We start from the raw sequence: 22465 nt of genomic DNA, 5'->3' as shown, positions 1-22465 counted from the left end.
TTTGGGCCGAGCCCCCACGGGGGGTGGTCCCTGTGATGTGTCACGGCTGCAGGGACATCGCCAGGGCTGCAGCGCTCCCGGCAGTGACACACCTGTGGGGTCCCGCTGTCCACAGAGCAGGAACTGTAGTGTCAGTGTGTCTTTCTCAACGCCTGCTTGGCTTCTTTGTACAGAACAACATTGGCCTGGTGCTCCACGGGGTCATGGAGTATGACCTGTCCCTCCGGTTCCTGGAGAACGCGCTGGCCATCAGTTCCAAGTACCATGGCTCCAAGTCTTTGAAGGTTGCACTCAGGTGAGGCAGGGTGGGGTGCTGGGCTGGGTCACTGCTGTCAGAGCGAGCACAGTCATCGAGCACTCACATGGGAGGCTCTGGTCTTGTGAACTGGAGATTTCATCTTGTCCCAGAGCCAAGGTCATGGTGCAGTATCCAAGTTGGTTATTTCAAAAGATGGTGATCCCTTGTTCTTAAGGTTAATTGTGGGATCTACTGTGATGCTGCTTGCTCAGAAAGTCTGTCAAGATGACCCTGGTCCCTGTGGACTCTCAATAGAAAAATGTATGTGGGGAGTAGAGGTTGGAGAGCCTGTAAGGGAATTACACTGGGAGCCAGGGACAGTATGTTAAATATTCATGTTTAATGGTTCCAGCCCTCGGGGAGGGATCTTTGAGAATCATTTAATGTGCTTTTGTCCTTTGCCGTAAAGTCCTGTATTTGAATGAAAACCCTAAAGTGGCTTCTGCGTGTTCCCAAGCGAGCTGGGACTGGCGACACCTGTAGTAGGATCTGCTCCCAGTGCCCACTGCTGCAGTGCTGGAAGCCCTCTGTCCTTCAGTGCAGAACTGGCTCTGTCAGCCAGGCATGGCCCACTCCCAGTTCTTGCTGCCACATCGCAGCCATCTGTTCTCCATCGGGGTGCAAATAACCTGATTAAACACCTGCAAGGGCCTGCCTTGTTTTCCTGTGGCTGATGAATGTGCAGGCTGCAGAGAGTCTTCTGCTGTTACTCAGTAGCACCCCAATGCACTGCGATGCTTGGAGAGACCCAGCCCCTCCCACAGAGAAACTCTGCCAAACCCAGCGATTTCTTTTTCATTCCAGAAGGGCCAAGACCAACAGTCCAAGCCAAGTCAGTTCTCCCAGCTGGCGAGAGCCCAGGGGACGCACACCTGGCTCTGCCTGAGGGCTTAGGGCTGCAGCTTTCCTTTCCAGTTAATAAATCCAGCCCTGAGGTATTCCCATGGATGTGCCTCTCCCTTTGGTTCACTGCTGTGGCCTTCAGCTTTCCTAGATGAAGGAGGAAAGATGCCCAGTTCAGTCTTTACCTCTGTTGGTCACTTCTCAGCATTCCAACAAAAATCCAACCCAAATAAGTGTAGTATTTGAATCCTCAGCTGGGCTGGGAAGAAGTAACTCCCAGAGTGCTGCATTCAGTCTCCTTTCACAGTCATGTTAAGACTTTCAGCCCAAACACTGATGCCACAGTCACACTCGCTGCAGCACAGAAATGTTTCTTCTTCAGAGAAGTGACTCAGCCCTTTTCCTTCCCTCAGCCACCACTTGGTTGCCCGAGTGTACGAGAGCAAAGCAGAATTCCGGTCGGCTCTGCAGCATGAGAAGGAAGGCTACACCATCTACAAGAACCAGGTGATGAGTGGCCACGCTGTGCACTTGTGTGCTGTCACTGCGGGGCCAGAACTGAGCAGTTCCACTGCAACCCAGTGCCCAGCCTGGGCCTTGGGGAGGCCTTTCCTACAAACAGCTCTGAGGGGATGCCAGGGAGTCCTTGTAGGGCCAGGGCAAAACTGCTGCTCTGTGCAGTAACTGCCCACTATGCCAGGAATCTTTGTTCAGCTTCCTGCAAATGTGTCCGTACTCTACCCATGGCTGGACAAGCACTTCTGTTGTGGCATGGCCCCATGTTCTGGTGGGGCTTGGAAAAAACTGGTCTCCCCATATTTTGCACCACTAGTCTTTAAATACCAGCTCCAAACTGGTTTGGTAGTGAGCTCGCAGCCCAGCTGTTGCTCAGCGAAACTCCTGCCCCAGCCCGGGGCTGTCTGAGCATGTCTGCGGCTGCACGCGGTGACTCAGTGCCGCTGAGCTGGCTGAAGGCATGGCCCACTGCAGGGAATGCTGGAATGCTGCTCCTGGAGGAAGAGCCCAGTGCAGGGAATGCTGCTCACCCAGCAAATGCACTCCCACTTGATGAAAATGTGAAATGTTGATAATAAGGCTCCCAGAGGAGCTCTTTTATTGGTTTTTGAATGCCAAGGCAGGTAAAATCCATTCTACCGAGTTCCTCTGGGGATGCTGAGCTGGCAGCACCCAGGTGTGTGCCCTGGGTTGGGTCCTGTTCTCACTCGTGGTGGTGAACCTTTTTCTTTCCCATTTCCTTTCAGCTCGGTGAGCACCACGAAAAGACCAAAGAGAGCTCCGAGTACTTGAAATACCTGACGCAGCAAGCGGTCGCTCTGCAGCGCACAATGAATGAGATCTACAAGAACGGCTCCAATGCCAACATCATGCCGCTGAAGGTAACCCGGAGCACCGGGGAGCGTGCTGTGCCAGCAGCAGGTTGTGTCCAGCTGTTCCTGAGGGACATGGACTGTCAGGAGAGGGTAGCGGTTATGCCAGGTCAGACCCTTCCTGGGCAGAAGCCCCTGCCAGGGCAGTGGCTCAGACACAGTGTGGTGTCATCGGTGTGGATGGAGCACAGCGTTGCAGGGTGCCTGGGGAAGCAGTGGGGTGCAGGGACAGCTCCTGGGGTGAGAGCCTGGCACACCTCCACACAACCCTGCCCTGCTGCTGACTCACTGCCAGGGGGCAGGTTGCTCAATCCAGAAGAACTTTAGTTTCCTCATCCTCAGAAATGCTGTCATCTTTTACCAGGTGCTTTGTTCTCCTTCCAGGGATGTTGTAGTTGGGGAGGCTGGGTGGGGAGCGCAGAGGGGCTGTCTTACCTTACATGGAGCAGGAATGACTGGCCCTCCTGGGCCAAACCCAGCTGCTCCTGCCGGCCTCCACACCTGGCAGAGCACCCGGCCTGAGCAATGGGTGCTCTCCCTGCCAGGCTGTACCCCAGCAGACTGGGAAAGAGGGTTCCAGCTGCAGGGAGGACAGAGCGGGACAGTGCTCTGTGCATGGGTGTCCTTCTCCCTGTGCAGAACTGGCAACAGACCTGAGGGGTTCATGGCAATGAAGGGAGCACAAGGACCTTGAATCTAGTAAACCCATAAAAACAGCCCTAAAGGATTTACTCTTGTTACAATACTTGAAGGAGGGTAGAAAACACATTTTGGAACTGGCACTGTGATGTATTTAACTGAAGTCCTGCAGGAATCAGCAGGAGGCTCCCTTAGGGATTGGTGGGGAGCTCTAGATGATGCTTTCCAGCTTATGGATATACAGAGGTAGATAATGTAAATGATTCCATTTTCTCAGCTGTTGGTAAATGGATGTGCTTAGCACTTGAGTCCTCTCTAGGTTCTAATTCCTAAAACTTTTTTTCCCTTGCAATGTAGTTCACAGCTCCCAGTATGGCCAGTGTCCTGGAACAGCTGAACATTATCAATGGAATTCTCTTCATTCCACTAAGGTACAGTGATTCTTCTGGTTATGCCTTTAGAAATCAAGTCTGTATTGTCTTGGTTTGCAAGAGAGCAGAAACCAGCTCCCCAGCATTTGTTTGTTTTAGCCAAGATCCCAATTCAGGCCCTGGTTAGCATCATCAAGCCACTATAAACAGCAGGACTCTTAGATTCTTTTTTTTTAATTATTGTGAATTGTCTTTTAAACTTCTAGTTGAAAATTTGATTGGGATAATGGGGGAAATAGATGACCTGAGCCAAGACTGTGTTGTTCTAAGGCTGTAAATAAGCACTGGTGGTAAAATGCAGCAGCAGCAGCTGGAGGCTGCCTGGACATCCCCGAGATGAACCCCCTGCTCTGCCCCAGCCCCACTGAGGGAGCAGCTCCTGGTGCCTCTTTTTTCAAACCGAACCAGCAAACTGGGTGTGGCTGAGCTGTGGGGGAGGGAGGTGCAAGGAGTGTTCCCTCTGTTGAACACAACCTTGTCCTGGTGCTTCACCAATCCCACAGCCAGTCTAATGTCTGCTCCCCTCCCTGCTTTCCCCTTCAGCCAAAAAGACTTGGAGAACCTTAAAGCCGAGGTGCAGCGACGCCAGCAGCTCCAGGAAAGCATGAAAAGTGGGGAACAGGTGGAAGCAGAGGACAAAGCTGTGGAGGAGAAAGAGGCTGAGCCGAGCATGCCTTCTGCTGCCATCCCCTTAACACAGAGCTCTGCTTAACGTGTACCTCGCTTTAAAAAAAAAAAAAAAAAGTTTAAACCACCCTTTTCTGAATCTGGCCCAGGGCCTTGGCCGCCCTTGGAGCAGCTCCTCCTTTTTGACAATGTTATTGCACTGGTACAATTAATACACAATGCAAAGAACTAATCTGAGCAATGTAATCTGTCTGCCTGAGCTTGTGTCTGCCATGCGAGGGGAAGTGGCCGGAGGCAGCACAGACCCGTCCTGGCGCGCGGGGCCCTCCTGCCGTGTGTGTGTCCATGTCGTGTGTGTGCGCAACAGTTATTTCTACTTTGTACATATGGATTCCAAATGAACTGTCTGGAGGAATGTAACATTTCTCAGGTCATTTTTATGTTGACTAAGGACACTGCTTTGCTAAACCAGTACAGAACCAGCCCCATCACTGCTCCGCGTTCTTGTAAAACGTGGATTCCAAGCCAAAAGATTGATTTCCCCCTAGTCGCTATTCAAGACTGTGCTAAGAACAGCCATATTTGTGTCGCTCAGATGACTGAAGCCTGTGACGTGTGGAAGTGGGGGATGTACAGCATTTTCTACATCAGGATATAGCCATGGGATTCCTTTAACCATTTTTTTCTATGTTTGGTTGGCAGTTTGGCAATTCAGTGGGGTTTTGTAACATTCACATTCTAATTTTCAAGGTAAAGATATAGATATATATAGATATATATAGATATATATATAGAGATATATATATAGATATATATATGATATTCACTGTTCCACCTCTGCTCTGCCTGCAGCTGAGTAACTTGGGATACTGTATCCAAAGAGTGAGGGCTTGATCTTTAAAAAAGCGCACAAACTTCTATTGCAGTGGAAACCCCAGTGCCTCAGAGAGGTGGGAATGCAGCAAATGAGGGCTGAGCTAAGGGGAGTGAGGAGGGAATCACAGCCCTATTTGGGGGGGGGGAAGGGGGAGGAAGATTCAGAAATAAGAGACCTGATGTCATTTGCAACAGCAGCTGTGACACAGAGCTGAGGGCCCTGAACCTGACGGAATCACAACCAGAAAGTACCAGGTTCTGGGGAGGGGATTTAAATAAAAACTGAAGTTCCCTCAGCACCGAAACCTCTGCCAAATACCTTCTTCTCTGGCGTTTTTGCACACTGGTTTTGGGACTGGTGCTGGGAGCTGCCATTGCTGGCAATGGGCGGTACTGAAGGGCAAGTGCCACTAAAAAAATCCTCCTGTCCCCTCCCCTCCCATGCACATCCTGTAGGGTTGTCACTGTCCTCAAGCAGGTGAGATGTGGCTGCTGCAGGCCCTGGGATGCCGACAGAGTTGAATGTCCTGTTTTCCAAGCAGATCAAGCTGTAGAAGAACAGTGGGCTGGCTGCAGCCCCGTGCTGCCGGCGCCCAGCCTCTCCCTCCCTCGCGTTGTCTGTCATGGATCGTGCCCCGTGCTAACCCGCGCTGCTGCTTTTACTGACCCTTGGAGCCAAGTGCTGTTCCTGTGCTCTGTACCCTCGGTTTCCTGTCTGACCTTACAGGTATTTGTAACTCGGGGCTGGGCAGGGGGGGAAGGAGGGAGCAGCCTCTGAGGTGTTGGAGGCAACAAAGCAGAGTCTTCACTGCGAAGGAACTTGCTCCTATTTGAAAAATTCTGAATTTCCTGGAAAGCAATCAATAAATGACTACAGTGCATCTTTCCTACAAGATTTTTCTTTTACTAGTGTCTTACAGTCCATTAAAAGCTTTTTAAACTCTTGCAGGTACTTTTTTGGTTTCTTTACTGTTTGGTGCAAAGTGTTGGTAGCAGCACTGGAACCACCACTCCTGTTCCTTTGAGCAGAAGCAAGGGGAGAGAACAGAACCAGGTGACCTGGACGCTTTAAAATCTATAAACCAGTACCAGAGTCACAACCCCAGCCCAGAAGGGCCAGAACTCACAACCTCTGCTGTCAGGATCCATTTGTGCTCAGGGAGAGGAGTCACTTTGCCCTCTCATCCCGGGGGTGATGTGGGAGCAGGGGCACAGCTTTGGGGATGGTGTACCCAGATGCCAGAGCCTGCATCACCCCCACACCGCCAACCCAAACCCCTGCATGTGTCACCTCATACTCGACCCGTCCACTGAGAAATGTTTCAGTGCCCATCAGTGCTGTATTGGGACTGGAAACAGCTGCTCCAAACCAGGCTCACACCTAAAGAGCTGCTGTCAGAGCAGCACTTACTGCATGAGCAACAACTCACTGAGCTAACGGGGAAATTAAATTCAACTGCCCGTACTGTTCTTGGCAACTCACACCTGAACCTGCCTTGCACTCCCCGTGAGCAGCTCACTGCTTGTGGACATACGAGGCTTTCCTTTCAACCCTCACCCCAAAAACTGCCTCTGTGCCACCCCATCACCCCAGCTGGGATAGCCCTGGCAGAGCCCAGATTCAGGTTTTTTTCCCAAATGCAAGTGGGTCTCCTCCAAATGTCCATCCCAGGTCTGTTCCCACTGCCAAGTACCACCCTACCAGCTGCTTCCACAGACCTCAGCTGGCAGGAGTGCCCCTTCATTTTCTCCCCACGTCAAGCTCAAGGGCACATCCATGCTCTTCCATTACGAAGATGTGCCCATTCCAGTTCTGGCCACCGACCCATCTCTAAACAGTACTCAAGGCAATTAGGGCCAAATCACAGGGGAAAGTCAAACCAAAGCACGCAAGACCCTAATACCAGAACAGATGTTGCCAGAACCACCCAGTGCCTCAGCTTTCCCCTGTGCTGCCTCAAAGCCAAGAGCAATTACTCCGAGGACTCATGGCCGCACTCAACCCCCACCCTCAACAGCTCTTAACAGCGAGCGAGGAGCAGTGAAAGGCAGCTCCTGTCAGGGCTGCGGTGAAGAGAAGGTCAACGTAAGGGAAAAATCCAACCAAACCCAACCCAACCAGGGGAGGCCTGTGCCATGCACAGGGACAAGGCTCTCCTGCCCACACGTGAGCCCAGCTTAGCCCACCAGAGCATCTCCTGCACCACCTCATTGCACCGGATCAACCAACAAAACCTCTCACTACTCCAGCTGCCATGAACCACCTCAAAACCACCTCCTGCAGCCTCAGGTGAGCACAAATTAAATTAAAATCAGAGCAAGGGCAAAGCAGGTGGGAGCAAAATCTGAGGGTGAAACACCAATAGCTTTTTTCAAAATAGTTTAATTCTTGCATCCAAGGAAACAAAACCACATCTAGTTTTATATGCATTTAATAGTTTACCAATTGGTACAATAAGATTTTTTTAATATGCAGAAAACATGAATAAATTTTGTTTTACACAGTCTGAGAGCAACAAATCTTACTGTAAAACACAGAGCAGTATTATATACATTCCTTTACCGATTTTGTTTTAATTGTGTCAATAGCTTCAGTTAACTCCTACAGCCTGGGAACTGTTCTCTCCAATTGCAACCTCTAACAGCGCTCAAACAAACATCTGACATTTGCCTTCACGTCGATGTCAGCATCGACTCTAAAGCATGAGGATTTTGCTAACTTCTCTTCAGAATGAACTCGGGGAAGCCTGAGGGACAGGCAGGACAGGAAAGCAGCTACTTACATGACACAGTGGAAAGATAAAAAGGCCAGTTAATGCCAGTTGTGACTTGCAAATCCAACGTGACCCCCCCCGCTCCCCCCCGTCCATCCCACCCCTCTATGCATGTGCTCTTGCTACAGGACTCTCGGTATTGATTTAATACACGGACGTTATATACAGCTGGACACAACAGCTCACTCCAAGGGTGCTTTTCCTTCACTCAACTCAGCATTTGCAATATTCAAATCATTAAAGGATTACCAAGCCACCACTGTCTACAAAAACAAAGTATTTTTCCTTTTAAACAGCTCTCAGGGGAGTCAGGAGCTGTCTAAGAGTGATTTCTCAGGCAGTTCACATGGACAGGAAGAGGCAGAGGAGAGGCAGGGACCACATGCCCACAGTCCTCACTCACTACCAACCAGGGGTTGTTTTCCTTTCCTCAGTGCCCCGGGCACACATTGGTCACACCACACACAAAAGCAGGACGGGTTTGCTTCACCTTCTAAAGTGCAAGATGGTATAAAACGTCAACTTCCAGCTTCTATCTAAACCACAACAAACGTTGCACTTTCTGGCCCATGTGGCATGACCCAGGCTAGGCTAAGCCCAGGGATCTGCAGTGGCTCTGCTAACAGGCCAGAGGTGGGTCCTGGCAAGTGCTGCCAGTTTCAGTCAGAAGTGCCAAAGCAGCAGTGAACCTCTCGACCCCTCCAATATGTTTAGTGCATTATTGACCCAGTAACCTCATTGTTGCAGTTCTAATCACAGCAAAGGCACAGCAGGAGCTGACAGAAACAGTGGGGACAGTTCCCCAGCACATCCCAGAGTGTCCCCCTCACTCCCACACCTGTGGTGTGGCTCCCTTCCAACCAGGGCTTCCGCTTTGGTCCGGTCGGGACCATCCCTGAGATCATTCCCTGCTGCCCCAGAAGGCTCACTCTGCACAGCAGCAGTGTGGAGTCTCGCACAGCAGCGATGCTGCTGCCAGCACTGGGGCCGGGTGTCCTGTTCTTTGCTACAGGGAAAAAATGCAGTAGACAACTTCCACATCACAGGTACCTTTAATTTCTCATTCAGGTTTCAGTTATGTACATGAGGGTGGTTTACTTTAGACTTAAATAAAGTTTCTAGGTCCTACCAGGAATTAAACAGATGTTATTACTTTACAGTTGCAGATGCATGGAGGGATTTAAGATGCACTACTTGTGTATCTGGAATTCTCCAATAGGACAAAAAGCAGCAAATTTTTCCAGTCCAAGCAGCTAACGAACAAAACAGACTTTATTCGTGCATGCTTAACTGCAGCAACACACACCGAGAATGACAGAAACCACTGGATTTAAGAGAATAGCCTGGATCTTAAACTGGCTCTGAAAGCCCCCACATCAGAACCCCACTTTCTCCACCGCTTCCCAGAGGATCCCACACCCCAATCCAGCTCTTCCCACACAAAAACAGGTTCTTCTGGGGTGTCTGTGGAAGTTTCCCCCTCACCAGTGCAGTGTGTTCACCCTCCAGCCCACCCTATGCTGGTCAGGGACTCTCAGCTTTAAAAGGGACATTTTAAAAGCCATGGATTAAACCAAAGGAGTAAAATAAAGCATAAATTCACCTGTTAAAACATCGGCCTGGTACTTCATTGTATTGTCAATTTTAAAGGTGATTTTTAAAAAGACCTGGTTAGTTTGATAAGTACTGTAATTCTTGGTTATCTACAATGGAATCTGTCACAAAAATGCTGATTAAAATATTAATTTATAATATTTTCATTCATTTCAGATCAAAATATGTAACTTTAGGGAAATGCAAATTAAAAATTGTGTACACCAAACAACATAAATACTAATAACTGAGCTGGGCTGGTTTTGCTGATAGGATTTGGGTTTGGTTTTAATGTTTAGCATAATTCCCACAGATGGGTGTGGGTTTTCGTTCATGGCATTTTTCTTTTAGAAGCCTGTGTGGATCTGACCTGCCATTGTCAGCTGATTCTCAAGAGACTTAGTGCTTCCTTTAAAGCATTTCAATGCTGCAGCCCAAGGTTTTTCTCCACTTGCAAGCCCCAGGACATTTTTATTGGAGCCACATTGCCAAGGTGAGGATCACCTCATTGTCAAAGGGTTTCCAAGGAGGCACTAAGGAAACCAAGAAACTTTTGTATACCCCAATTTCCTGCCAGTGAATGAGGGAAGTGTCCTTTGATCCTGCTGTGTAATAGGAATTGCACATCTCTAACAAACATGGAAAGCTAACAGCAAGTTGGACCATGGCAGTCATTTGGGAGAGGAAGCTCTACTGGAAACTGGATCACTAAACTCTAGTGGGACGGACAACTCCTCCTGGAAGTTTGTCTAGCATAAAAAAAACCAAACAAAAAAACCATTTAAACTTAGTTTAACAGCACAGCTTAACCATTGAATGACCAAATAAAAAATAAATACATTTATCACATCAGCTGCGACTAAGATTTGTTGTCTTATTTCAGGTTTACAGTCAGTTCTATAAATATACCAACCCTTGCGTGATAGGAGGCCAAAACAAGTGTTTTCTGTTGATTTGGCAAATGTTTCATGACAAATATTCCAGAGTTTAATTAATTTCCATTAATTACATATAAGGTTCAGAAGATTCTGAATTGCAGCCTTATTATCTAGTATTCTTAGAGAAGATTTATTAAGCACACTTAAGTGATGTTACATAGATACACATTTCTGAAAGAGCCCTACAAAACTTTTCCCAAATGAGGTCACCAATTCAGGCACCAACAGACAGCAGAAAGAAAAACAGGTATAATTATCCGACATAACGACACTGTCAACTATTCAGTTAAGTGCCCTATTCCAATCATCCCACTTCTGCCTTCTCAGGTCTGATGTGACCAATGCCAGCCCATGTTCTTAAACCTATGGTACTTCTAGACAACGTATGTAAATTTACAGTATACAATTTGGATTCACCATGCATGAATACTTTGTGTGTAACATTTAATAAGCTCAATCTACATCCAGAATAATTTACATGAAAGGACAATATTTATTTAAACAGAGCTCAATGGGTAACCATGGTATCTGAGTGCATCCAGAGGAAAAGGGGTCACTGTGAACTCCATCAGCGGCACTCCCACACTTTTACTGTTTGATCTACACTCCCAGTCACCACGTACGGGGCTGTCTTGTGGAAATCTGCCAGGAGACAAAAGCTCACGTTACCAATGAACCCAGAACTTCAGCATTTCCTACTCTCACTGAATGGCACTGCTTTTTCAAAACAATTCTACCAGCTCAAAGGCTAAATTCCAAAGCTCCTGGCTGTACTTTTGTAGCCAAATTCTCTCATGCTGTAATATTGTAGAGCATGAAAATCTACCTTCAATTCAGCTATAAAGGCACTTTTATGGAAAAGAGATCAGGAAGACTTACAAAACATCTCACACAGATAAAACCCTTCAATGCCACCAGGAGACAGAACTTAATGTATTTAATAAGAGGTGTCCAAGAATGAGGGAACTCGACTTTTTGCTGTAGATAGTACAGTCTGTGAATCTGTATTTAAAAATGTACCATGTACTGTTCTTCAGGAGATCCCCAAATATTTGGCATATACAAATCAATTTGGGGCTGGCTCAGAGACAGGATGGGGAAGTTCCACCAAGAGGAATCAGTCTCACCGTAGGAAGAGGGGTCAGCAAAGCCAGCTGTAACTGAGGTAGCCCATTCCGGGGTTAACGAGGCCCTGCTCTGGGTCTGATGTTCTTCAACTCTCACTGTTTCTCCTCAGCCATTTCAGGGGGAAGCTAAAGCCTGCATTTAATTAGCCCTGCCAGTTTGGTCAGGGAACCCCAGAAGCCAACTCCAGGCTCCTTGCTCCAAACTCACACAGCTTTGCTGAAGGAGCAATAGACTGCCAGAGGAACACAGAGAACAAAAACAATGGAGGAGACTCCAGAGCAAAGCCCAGCCTTGCTGAACAAGGAGTGGTTGGTTTGTTCTGGCCTTGCCAGAGCAGGGGGGAACTAACATCTCCCAAGATCTGGTAACACCAACCAGGAATGTCCAGGAATTCAAAGTAACTCTTTTCTGACTGTTGTGCACACCCTTCTTGTTTTCCTTTTGCTAGGCAAGCGCTGACACTAGAGCACTTCCCAGATGCCTGCATCCTCTGGTGACAAGTTCCAGAACTCCCTGTCAGTTAATGTCCTTAACCATGTGCAACACTGGCAGCAGAAGTGGAAAAATCCAGCACGCTCCAACTCTACAACTCACATGAGTGGGGGGTTTGACTAGAAACTGGAGTTAACTTCTAGTTCATTTCTTGTACACAGAGAGCATAAGGTGCCACTAGAGCCTGAATGCCAGCCTGATGCTCAGCTGCAGCTGGTGAGGAAGCAGCAGCTCTGGCACGGGGAGCAATACATACCCAAAGAGGTAACAAAGTGTTCGTGCGCGTTGAGGGTTTTCATGCATCGCTTGTTCTTGAAGTCCCAGACACGGAGAGTCTTGTCATCAGCACAGCTCAAAATAAACTTTCCCCCAGAATGGAACAGGACGCCACGTACCCAGTTATCATGGCCCACCTTGTGCACAAGGAGAGATCAGTGAGCAGGTGCAGGCTGTGAGCTGAGCATCCCACACCTCACACTATGGCACACTGAGGGACCCCTGCCTGGCTCTGCAAGGACAGCCTTGAGCTCCTGAAACCCATCAGAACTCACAGCTTATCTCCAGTTTCTATTATTACACCTCTATCAGTTCTCCCAACAATGCAAGTTCCTGTCCTTGAAGGCAAACAAACAGCAGTCCTCATGTGATCTGCACCAATTCTGCTCTCCACCCCCAGCACCACCACCCAGTCCAGCCAGAATCTGAGCTGTGAACAGCAGGCTATGGCCCACGGGAAGTCCCACACGAGGGAACAACATGACATTTCACAGAAGACAAAATTCAGATCATTACAAGCATTTCTGTAAACCAACCAAGCTACTCATTACAGAACCTACACCACAGTCCTGCATTCACACTATGGTTGTAGAGATCCTCAGTAATTCTTAGCAACAACAAGATCTGAACTATAGAAGCAATTAAAACTGTATTTCTAGCATTTGTATTATGACGACTCTGGTTTCTCTTGAAAACATGACATGCAAGATAATGCATTCCATTAAAACTGGTTGTACATATGCAGCTATGACTGCCAGAAAAACACCAATGGACTTACAAGTGTCATAAGGCACATGCCAGTGCTAATGTCCCACATCTTAATGGTCTTGTCTCTGGATCCAGACAGCAGAAAAGGCCCAGGCTTGCCACTCTTCTTAGTCTACAGAAAGTTATGGTATACATAAGATGGAAGCAGGTAGAGGAGAAACGAAGCCGATCCCTTCCCAGTGATATTGCTGAGTACCAAAATCAGATCATACGATAGCTTACAGTGAGTAAATCCACACTGACAAAGCTGGGTCACAGGCATTGGTACTAATGCTAAGAGAATTAAACAATCTGTTACAAGAAATGGTTGTTTGTCCTGCTGATTCCACAAGCCAAGTAATGCTCTGAATAAACACTTGCCTACTGCAAGACATCCTCTGCTAGCAGCAGACAGCTCAAGTGCCACATCTCAGGATTAACGAGGATGCAGCTCACACATACCTTTGTGCTCACATTCTTCAAAAAATATAATGAAGCAGGGTTAGGAACTTCTGAAAACCTCCTACTCTGAAGTGATTTCTGTGTGTGCCCATGCACGGCGTGACCGCTGGCCAAGCTCCCACCTGCCCCGGGTGCTCCCGTGCGGGCTGTGCCCGATCCCACCGGCAGGGGGCAGGGGAGGCACCACCGCAGAGCCCGCCCGGCCACAGGAAGGGACACACGGAATTTTCGTTTTAATTACTTATAATGGAAAGATTAGAAGGATCTTTTAATGATGCAAGTAAAATTTGACTGAAATAATCTGTAAAAGCCATCACTAGACACGTCCCTATGTTCAGTGTGGCTACTTTTCCCCTGGGGTGTCCATGTCCTTTGGAGGCAGAGAGCAAAACAGCAATGCCGGGTGGAGGGTTTGACTAGAAACTGGAGTTAATTTATAGCTCCTTTCTTCTACACTTTAACATCCTTAGAATGAAATTTATTCTGGCCTTTAGCAAGCCCTTCTTGAGGGTCACTAGAAGAGGTACCTGTGACCACACAATCTGGATTTATTTAAGGAATGCTTTCTCCTATCAGTAGCTGTACAGTAAAACACAGCAGCAGTTGGTGCTTGACTCCAGCGCAGTGAACACTGCATCCAAGACAGCTTCATTCTGCATTACTGACTGGCTCCTTCTCCCCTCTACCTTCCAATTGCTAAGCATCCTTATAATGTTCACATTGTGCCAGAGAAGCTGCTTTACACATTTCTTTGCTACAAGACAGTGGTCCCACTCTCACCTGTCCCTAAACAGCATCTCTCCGCAGTTCTTGTTTCACTAGAGCAAAGGTAGGTCCTACTGATAAACACAAAAGCTGGATCCTGTGAAGCCAAGATGGGACTTAACTGCATAGCAAGACACTCAGACAAAAGTACTCATACACCTGCTGTACCTGCCAGGCCCTTTGAGCCCCAAGCTCAGTCGCTGTCAGTGCTACACAGAGCACGGACAAAGATCTCCCCATGCATGCTTGTGTAACAGCCCAGGAACGTAACGTTACCTCTGATCCTGTCGCTTCTGATATGGTGGAGTAGGAGCTCTCGGGAGCCCAGGAAATGCACTCTACCACATGCTCATGCTCTCGGAGCTCAGCTTTGCATTCCTTTGTCGCTACCACCCACACGCGCACCGTCTGGTCGTTGGAGCAGCTGGCAATCAAGGTGCCGTCCTGGTTGGGCCGCACCATGCGCACCCATTCTCTGTGCCCCGTGAAAGTCTTCACGCAGTAACTGTACAAAAAACCACAGCGTGACTCAACCACCTCTGCAATAACCCACTGCACGTGCTTGGAAATTTGAGGACACTTAACCTACTCTTAGTGGTTAAGATAAAATATTTTAGAGCACACATGTTCATCCTGGCAGGTGAGGGACCATGCCATAAACAGTTTGTGGAAAGGACGCTGACCTGAGAAAGCAGTGATAGCTAAGAGCTAGCAGAAACTTGTTAAGGCAGAAAGCAGGAAACTTGGGGGAAAACGAAACTGACATGACTACTTGAATTAAATAGGTATTTTAAGAACAAGTAGAGATTTACAGGGCACTTAGGTATTAGAGAGACAACTGACAAATTAAACAAGCAAGACAAAAAAAAAAAAAAATCAGGAGACACCTTAATCTGTGTCAAGAAATGTAGCAGATACTCCCTTTAAACTCATGGTTAACCAGTGAATTTATTTTCCTAATTGGTCATGAGCTAGAGATCTACCTTCATAGCTTCCAGGAAGACAAAACCAGTTAGTTTTAATTAATCAGTATTAACATCTAAACCCCTCTGCCTAATGATTGAGGCAGAATCCTTCAGTGAATTACTCTAAAGGGCACAACATCATTTCTCAATTCAAATAGTGCCTGCTGACATTCAGATTCCTGTGTCCCATTTCTACACACAGTGGTTTCTGCTCGCTTTTGTTCTGGTGCTGTTTGCTCACAAGTGCACTTACCCTGTCTGGACTTCCCACATTTTGATAGTTTTATCCCTTGAGGCAGAAACTATATGATCTCCGTTGGGCATGATGGCTACCGAAGAAACATTATGATCATGACCTAAAAACAAAATAAAACCTTTATTAAGGGGCACTGGCAGAGTTTTCACAGAGCACACAGGACTTGCTGGTTTTTTTATCTTGGTCAAGTAGCAACAGCAGCAGTGCATGTTTTATGGAATAATCTTTACATGTAAACTTGAGGTTTTATGAAATAATCATCCATATTTTTAGAACCCAATGGTCCAGACACTGAGCATCCTTAAAGGTGCTTTCTGTTTACTGATGCATATCTGTGGGTAGGTGTTTATTTTTTTGAAGTCTCAAACATTCTCTAGTCCTACTCGCTGCTTCTGCAAGATGATACTAAAAGCAAGAAAAAAAGCTTTTACATAAAGACTATAAAAAATATTTGCTGTCAATACTAGAATCTTATAGCTGTGGTTGTTGCACTTTCTCATTTTTCCTATGGCTTTCAAACCCAGTGCAAAGGGAACGTTCCCCTTCATGTGATCAAGCACACGCAGCCAAACCCCGCATGGAGCAGCCACAGCTCCTCTGGCACTGATTGCTCCCTTCCTGCAGCCCTGCATCAGGAACACAGAGGGCTGAAGGAAGGAATCCTTCACTGATCTGAAGGCAGTTTCACTGTCTTGCAAGCATTTAATATTTAAAGCTAAAATCCCTTTAACTGTCATTTTATTTCAGTATCATTAAGGGATGCTTCCCACACCATCATGCACAGTAGATTTGAGATGCTATTTCATTCCATAAACACTACATGTATCCCCTATTTACAGAGCACTCAAAGCATCAAATTATGTCCCCCCTTTTTCTTTTGGAAAATACTCTGGTCTATAACCCCTTTCCACATCAGCAGTTTTCCTGGATTAAAAAAAAAAAAAAATCTCTTCACTTTACAGACTGCTAAATCAATCCCTTTATACCTTACCATGCATAGTTCTGATGCACTCAAAGCCCTGGAAATCCCATAGCTTAATGGTCATATCAGCAGAACAGGAGGCCAAGAGTTTGCCAGTGTGGTCAAAGGAAATATCTTGCACAGAGTCTGTGTGCCCCTTCAGGGTTCGCTCAAAGTCTCCTGTCTCATAATCCCACACCTGACAAGTGAACAGACAAACTGTTAGCAGCAGCCCGTTACTCTTTGTATTCTTCAGCCTCACATTTGCACTCTGCAGGCCAGTCTGGCACCCTGTTCAATAATTAATCGAGCAAGAGACAGACAGCCCTAAAAAGCTTAACAGCAGAGAAAAATCAACTTCTTTTTATGTGATTTTGTTACTTATAAATTAACTGAATTCATGCATTTTGAAAACTGCTTTTCAGCTAACTTTAAGCATTATAAACCCAGCAGGAGAACAAGTTTCATTGTATCTGGAAGTCTTGACACCCAATGCCTTTAAAGAAGGAAGATCAATTCAGAAAATACTTGACAGAACAAATCCACTTCGTACAGACCATTTTCCTCCATCCATTTCTGTGCCAGCTGCCTAACTTCAGCAACACAGCCCACTTTCAATAACAGGGAAAGGATCATCTTTAATATCGCACTCACCTTTCCCAAGCTTTACTGTGGCTCCAAAATTTACCTGCTTGCTTCAGAACCAACCAGCAAATACTCTGCATACCACAGAGAATACTCAGAATGCTTTGGGTTAAGGCTGATAATCCAAACCCCTCTGAAGAGTTTGATACACATTCAGACATTCACAGATTACAGAACTGCTCAAGTTAAACAAACGTTTGCTGTTAATAACTGCAGGACAGCTTGAAGTCCCATTCTCACATCCTGATTAAGTCAGTCTCCTATCATCTAACCACAAAGCTTTTAAAACTAAACTGGCTCCTACAGATTTTACTGTGTCTCTCTCAAGCACAAAATTGGACAATTAATTTAAAATTATATTCTAAACAAAAAACAAAGCATCAAAAAACACCCAACAAAGAATCCACTATCCCAATAGATTGCAATCATTGGGATGGCAATAGTCAAATGGAGCTACACAGCTAGACTTCAAGAATAAGGAAATTCATCCAGAGTATCCCTAAGAGAGGGAAAACAAAACTGACTGGGGCCCTCCATAACATCCAGAACACTTGGAGCTGTCACTGTTCCAGCTGACCCTGTCTGTCTGCTGCAGAAACAGGTTAAATGTCTCTAAATCCACAGCTTCATTATTTTTAACTCAACCCAAAGGATAATAAAATACTCCGAGACATTAAATGGACCAGCATAAAACTAAAATCTGTAGATTACACACGGCATCACATTGGAAAGATCTGTCCCTCAAGAGGCTGAAGCAGAACCAGGAAGAACAAACCTTCCACCAGTTCAACATGTCCAGCCTGAAGCACTGATGTCACCTATTCCACAGCCAACTGTCTGGAGCACACACATACCTTTATTGTGGCATCCTCTGAAGCAGAGACCATAACACTGAAAACTGGATGGAAAATGACTCGAGTGACAGGACTCCTGTGCCCACTCAACGCATACTTCTCTGGAGGACGAGGAATCCACTCCTTAGGGTCTCGTTTCTGACCAAGAGGTCCACCTGATGTAAATTCTTCCTTAGCTTCATTCAGCTTCGATTCTAATTCCATTACCTAAGTGTATGAATTTTAAAGAGACTTTCATCTCCGGTTTTATACAAGATCTAATTCACCTTCTTGCATTAGTAATCCAAGTAAAAACTGACTCCTAAATTCACAGGCATGGAGCAAAACTGATTACCAATATTCAGTAGCACTGGTTTTAAAAATCAAACCTAAATTAATAATTTATAGTTTATTCTTTAATAATTTATAGTTAATTCTTAATAATTTAACCATTAATCATTTATTATTTTCAAATTCCCAAATATTTTCACAGGAAAAAAAAAGTTCTACAAAATTCCCTTCACTCACACACTGTACAAATACATCTGAATTACTATTGTGCCAAACTACCAAAGAAGGTCGTGCTAACAAAAGGGAATGCTACTGCTGCAGGAATTCTGTGTCCTGTTGGAGCTAGCACACACATTAACCAACAACAGAAACACTGGAGGGCTAATAAATCCTCGTTGTATTAACCTGCACAAGGGATAGGACTCCATTGTTAACACACTGATTTTAGGGTTTTTTTTGCTTTTAATACACTCTTGAGCCATTGAAGCATGACTAAGAAGAGTTTTGTACTCTCCACTTGCAGCACAATCCCCCAGTGGAATGCACTGGAGCTAATGGCTCCTTCCCTCTAGGGCCATGGCCAAAGACAACGGGCAGCACTGATTTTCCCTCCGTTCTAACCCAGCCTGACCCTCTGCACACAGCAATTCCATCTCCCCACTCACCAACTGCCTCAAGGCACCTCCTGCCTCTCCAGCTTCAGGACTGCACATGCATGTTCAGTGCTGAATGCTTTCTGTGCTTTTTATACGTGTACATCCAGCAGATCTCTACTTACCTTCTTTTGTAATCTTATAACAGATGTCCATTTTTTTTCCAGAAGTCCAGCATACTTCTTATCTAACTCTTCATTCTGAAGAGAAGCATTTAAAGAAAGAGGAAGAAAAGCACACAGAAAAACAAACATCAGAGACACAGAAGTGTAACTAAATGCTGCATTTTCTTTCTATTACAAGATTAGAGTCTCATGCTACAACAATCCTAAATTAGATGCAGATAACACAGACATCAGAAAATAGCCATGCCATGGCTTACTCCATGGAAGATAAAAGCTCTGAGGACTGGCTACCTTGGTCAGAGACAGATGTTAATCTACTACTATAGGGCACTTGTAAAAGCTGGAGTTATCTGCATGAATAATCCATACAAAAATTAAATCTCTTTGTAGAGATACACATCAATCCTTCCAATTTACTCAAATAATTTCAGCCTTTACCCTTCTTTTTCCATTTTAGTATAGCCCACTCCAATTCAGATTTTCTTGCATAGAAGTCATGAAACTTTTAGCAACTGCATTTTCTCTTTCCCTCAGGACCATCTAACCTATTTAGATTGCTTTCCTAAGCTTTGGGAAGAGGAGACTAAATTAGGTTGATAGATAAGGCAGACAGGGCAATGATACTAGAATTTTCAATTATAAGTACAGTGTTTCAATTTGTCATTTCTACTTATTTATTCAATACTAGTAGCAAATTGGAGAAATTAAGTCAAATTTTAACCAAGCATTTTGGAAAAAGAACAATGCAAGATATGTAATAAAGAAAAGGCAAGGATTTATCCAGAGGATTTATCCAGCACACAGAAGTTTATTACTCGATCCAGCTGCAGCCATATGAAATGCACACCTCCTATGCTAATAGGTGGCAAAGTTAAAAATTATACCAAATCATCTGTGACAAAGGCAAATCAACAGAATGAAGTTGAAAGAAATGACTGGTCTGAGTCATTGGCATCTGCACAGTCTAAGCAAACAGAGCTGCTTACCAGAGCTGGTCACACAATCACAGAATCACAGACTGGTTTGGGCTGGAAGGGACCTAGAATCTCATTTTGTTCTACACCCCTGCCATGGTGGGGGACACCTTCCACTAACTGCTCCAAGCCCCATCCAACCTGGCCTTACTGGATGATGAACTCCTGTGAACTGTTTCAGCCTGCCCTCGTACTACTTGGTTACCCAAGAGACTCAACAACAGACTAAGGCAATGACTTAACTCCTGACCCACCTCAAATCTCAAAAGAATCTTCCAACATTGGCTCTGTATGATAAAGCAGAGGACGAAAGTAATCCAGTTTTGTCTTCCTGTTTCTTAAAGATTCCCACTGAAGTCAGTCTCCAAAGCTGCACAGTCTCAGACCATTTCAAATCTGGTTATAAAACCATTTGCTCAGAAATGGTCAACTCACCCAACGATTATTTTTCCCTTTTCTGGCAAGGCAATAAGCTGTGTGAGTTCATCACCTCCAGTTCTGAAACTGTCTGAGCTAACAGGCAGGTAGTAGACACAGGTTCAGAACAGATCCAAGTGCCATAAAACTGACAGACTTGTACATTAAAATATAGATGAAGAATCTTGTTTGAACTCACCACATCTAATTCAGCTTCCTTTTTAAAAACCGAATATGCCTCCTCATAGCCATTGGAACGGAGGTAATCTGCTATCGCTCGATTTCTACAAAGCAACATTTTAAATACAATTTAAGGAATCAAAGAAAGATTGTCATCACAACATAGCGCATTCTGATCAGATCCTTGTCTACGCTCCAAAGTAAAAGAGCAAAAAATTGCCAGACTTTACTCAAGATAAATGTAGAATTCACGGATTGCAGCTTATATTGCAATGTGCTTACTGCAAATTGAAGAATCCTTTCTTTATGCCATCAGTAATCTTGAAATTATATTTTCATCATTTCCCAGTTCTAGTTTCAAATACTAGCAGTTCTATCAAAAATAAAGAGTAGAGAGATCCAAACCACAACACACAGTACTTAAAGGGCACGTGAACAGAACCACTCTAAAATCTATTTGGAAACAAATGCTAATAATTTAAGCTTAATGAAAATGCAACACAAACTTAAAAACTGATTCCTTACAGTTCATCTCGTTGCCTTTGTGACAGCACCATCGTGGCTGAGATGTCAGGTTAACGTGATCGAGCAGTGGCTTCTCCTCAAGAGCTAATGTCTTGGGAACCCAGGATCCACAATTCAGTCTGCCACAGTGGCTTAAATCACAAGTATTTCTCCAGATGTGAAATCCAATAGGAAATCCAGAGGCATTCAACACAGAAGATTCAATCCATCTACAAGGAGGAGAAAGAAACATCATTTGTTTCATTGAAACAAGCATTCCTCTGGCAGCTTTCTTAGATTTATCCAAACAACATCTTTAAAGACTCCGGCTCTACCCCAGCATGGGGCCCTTGCAGCTACAGTGCTGCACAACTGTAGCACACAAATGACTTTTCCCACTCCAGTACCACCACCTGAGGAAGTTCCCAAGAGGCATGGATTAAGAGACAATACTGGTTTTCTTTTCAGTCATGTGTTGATGCAGTTTACCTATAGCTAATATTTCATCTTGCCCACATTTAGAGCACAGCAAATTTTTAAACAGTTCTTCAATCTTATCAGAGTGGCACCATTACCACGGGGAGAGCTGCCACAGGCCCGTTACTGCAGCTGGGCTCAGGGAATGGTGTGATCACAACACCTCTGGCAACGCCAGCCAATTCAGGATACAGCTGGAACCCGACATGCTTGAGATAGTTGGGTGCAGCCGAGCTGTGCCTTTGCAAAACACACACTCGTTAGTATCCTTTGATGCAGAAACACAAACTGCAGCATTCTCAGTGCACAACCTGCTTCAACCGGGCAGCTTTAACCTCTGCCACACTGACATCACCAAACCCATGTTGGCAGTGCTGCCTCTGCTTTCTGCACTGCAGGAACCTTGTGAGCACCATGACCATGGGAAGTGCTGAAATGGCACTTCTTGAACACCTGGCAGGTACTGTACAGAACTCATCATTCACTCAAGCTGTTCAGCAAGTCTGACCGACCAACCAGCTTTCAGCACCGAGATAAACTGAGGCAACATACAGAGGCTCACAGACAGCAGGTGGGTTTGCAAACATTCTACTGACTGCTTGAGGACGTGCATGCTCCCGCTCCCTCACCTCTGCCCCTCCCTAGACACACAGGTATGCCGAGTTCAGTATCACAGCTCAATAACAATTTTAGTAAGGAGCCTCTTTTAAACAATAGTCTGCTATGAAAAAAGTCAAGAAAATACTAAGCTCGTATCACTAATGGCTACTTATTCATCACAGGGGATCAGAGGCTTCTTTCTAAACCTATCTAGGCCCTGCTGTCTGCTTCAAAATGAGCTTAAGCTGCAAGTTGCTTGCATTCGACCCTGCTGGTGGATCTTCTACGTCAAATGCTGCACACCATA

General features: G+C 45.7%; 2 protein-coding genes across 3 annotated transcripts in view; one reads left to right on the top strand and one right to left on the bottom strand.

The window, feature by feature from the left end:
* Positions 1-6047, top strand: part of CLUH (clustered mitochondria homolog) — a 34935-nt gene extending 28888 nt beyond the window's left edge. For both annotated transcript variants that reach the window (XM_082294641.1, XM_082294642.1), the window contains exons 22-26: positions 174-295; positions 1555-1648; positions 2404-2538; positions 3526-3599; positions 4143-6047. In XM_082294641.1, the coding sequence (XP_082150767.1) occupies positions 174-295; positions 1555-1648; positions 2404-2538; positions 3526-3599; positions 4143-4311 (594 nt within the window). In that variant the 3' untranslated portion in view covers positions 4312-6047. The remainder of the gene's footprint in view (positions 1-173; positions 296-1554; positions 1649-2403; positions 2539-3525; positions 3600-4142) is intronic.
* A 1471-nt stretch (positions 6048-7518) lies between these two features.
* PAFAH1B1 (platelet activating factor acetylhydrolase 1b regulatory subunit 1) overlaps positions 7519-22465 on the bottom strand; it is a 28731-nt gene continuing 13784 nt past the window's right edge. Inside the window, exons 2-11 of the mRNA XM_082294772.1 lie at positions 21103-21311; positions 20597-20681; positions 19007-19081; positions 17959-18165; positions 16490-16658; positions 15496-15598; positions 14554-14782; positions 13082-13183; positions 12284-12440; positions 7519-11049 (exon numbers count right to left, since the gene is read on the bottom strand). Coding sequence (XP_082150898.1) covers positions 10976-11049; positions 12284-12440; positions 13082-13183; positions 14554-14782; positions 15496-15598; positions 16490-16658; positions 17959-18165; positions 19007-19081; positions 20597-20681; positions 21103-21134 — 1233 coding nt within the window. The 5' untranslated portion in view covers positions 21135-21311 and the 3' untranslated portion in view covers positions 7519-10975. The remainder of the gene's footprint in view (positions 11050-12283; positions 12441-13081; positions 13184-14553; positions 14783-15495; positions 15599-16489; positions 16659-17958; positions 18166-19006; positions 19082-20596; positions 20682-21102; positions 21312-22465) is intronic.

The sequence above is a fragment of the Coloeus monedula genome (genome assembly GCF_965178545.1).
Source record: "Coloeus monedula genome assembly, chromosome: 20".
Taxonomy (NCBI): Eukaryota; Metazoa; Chordata; class Aves; order Passeriformes; family Corvidae; genus Coloeus; species Coloeus monedula.
Note: the sequence above shows the minus strand (reverse complement) of the source record. Positions and strands in the feature narration are given on the sequence as shown.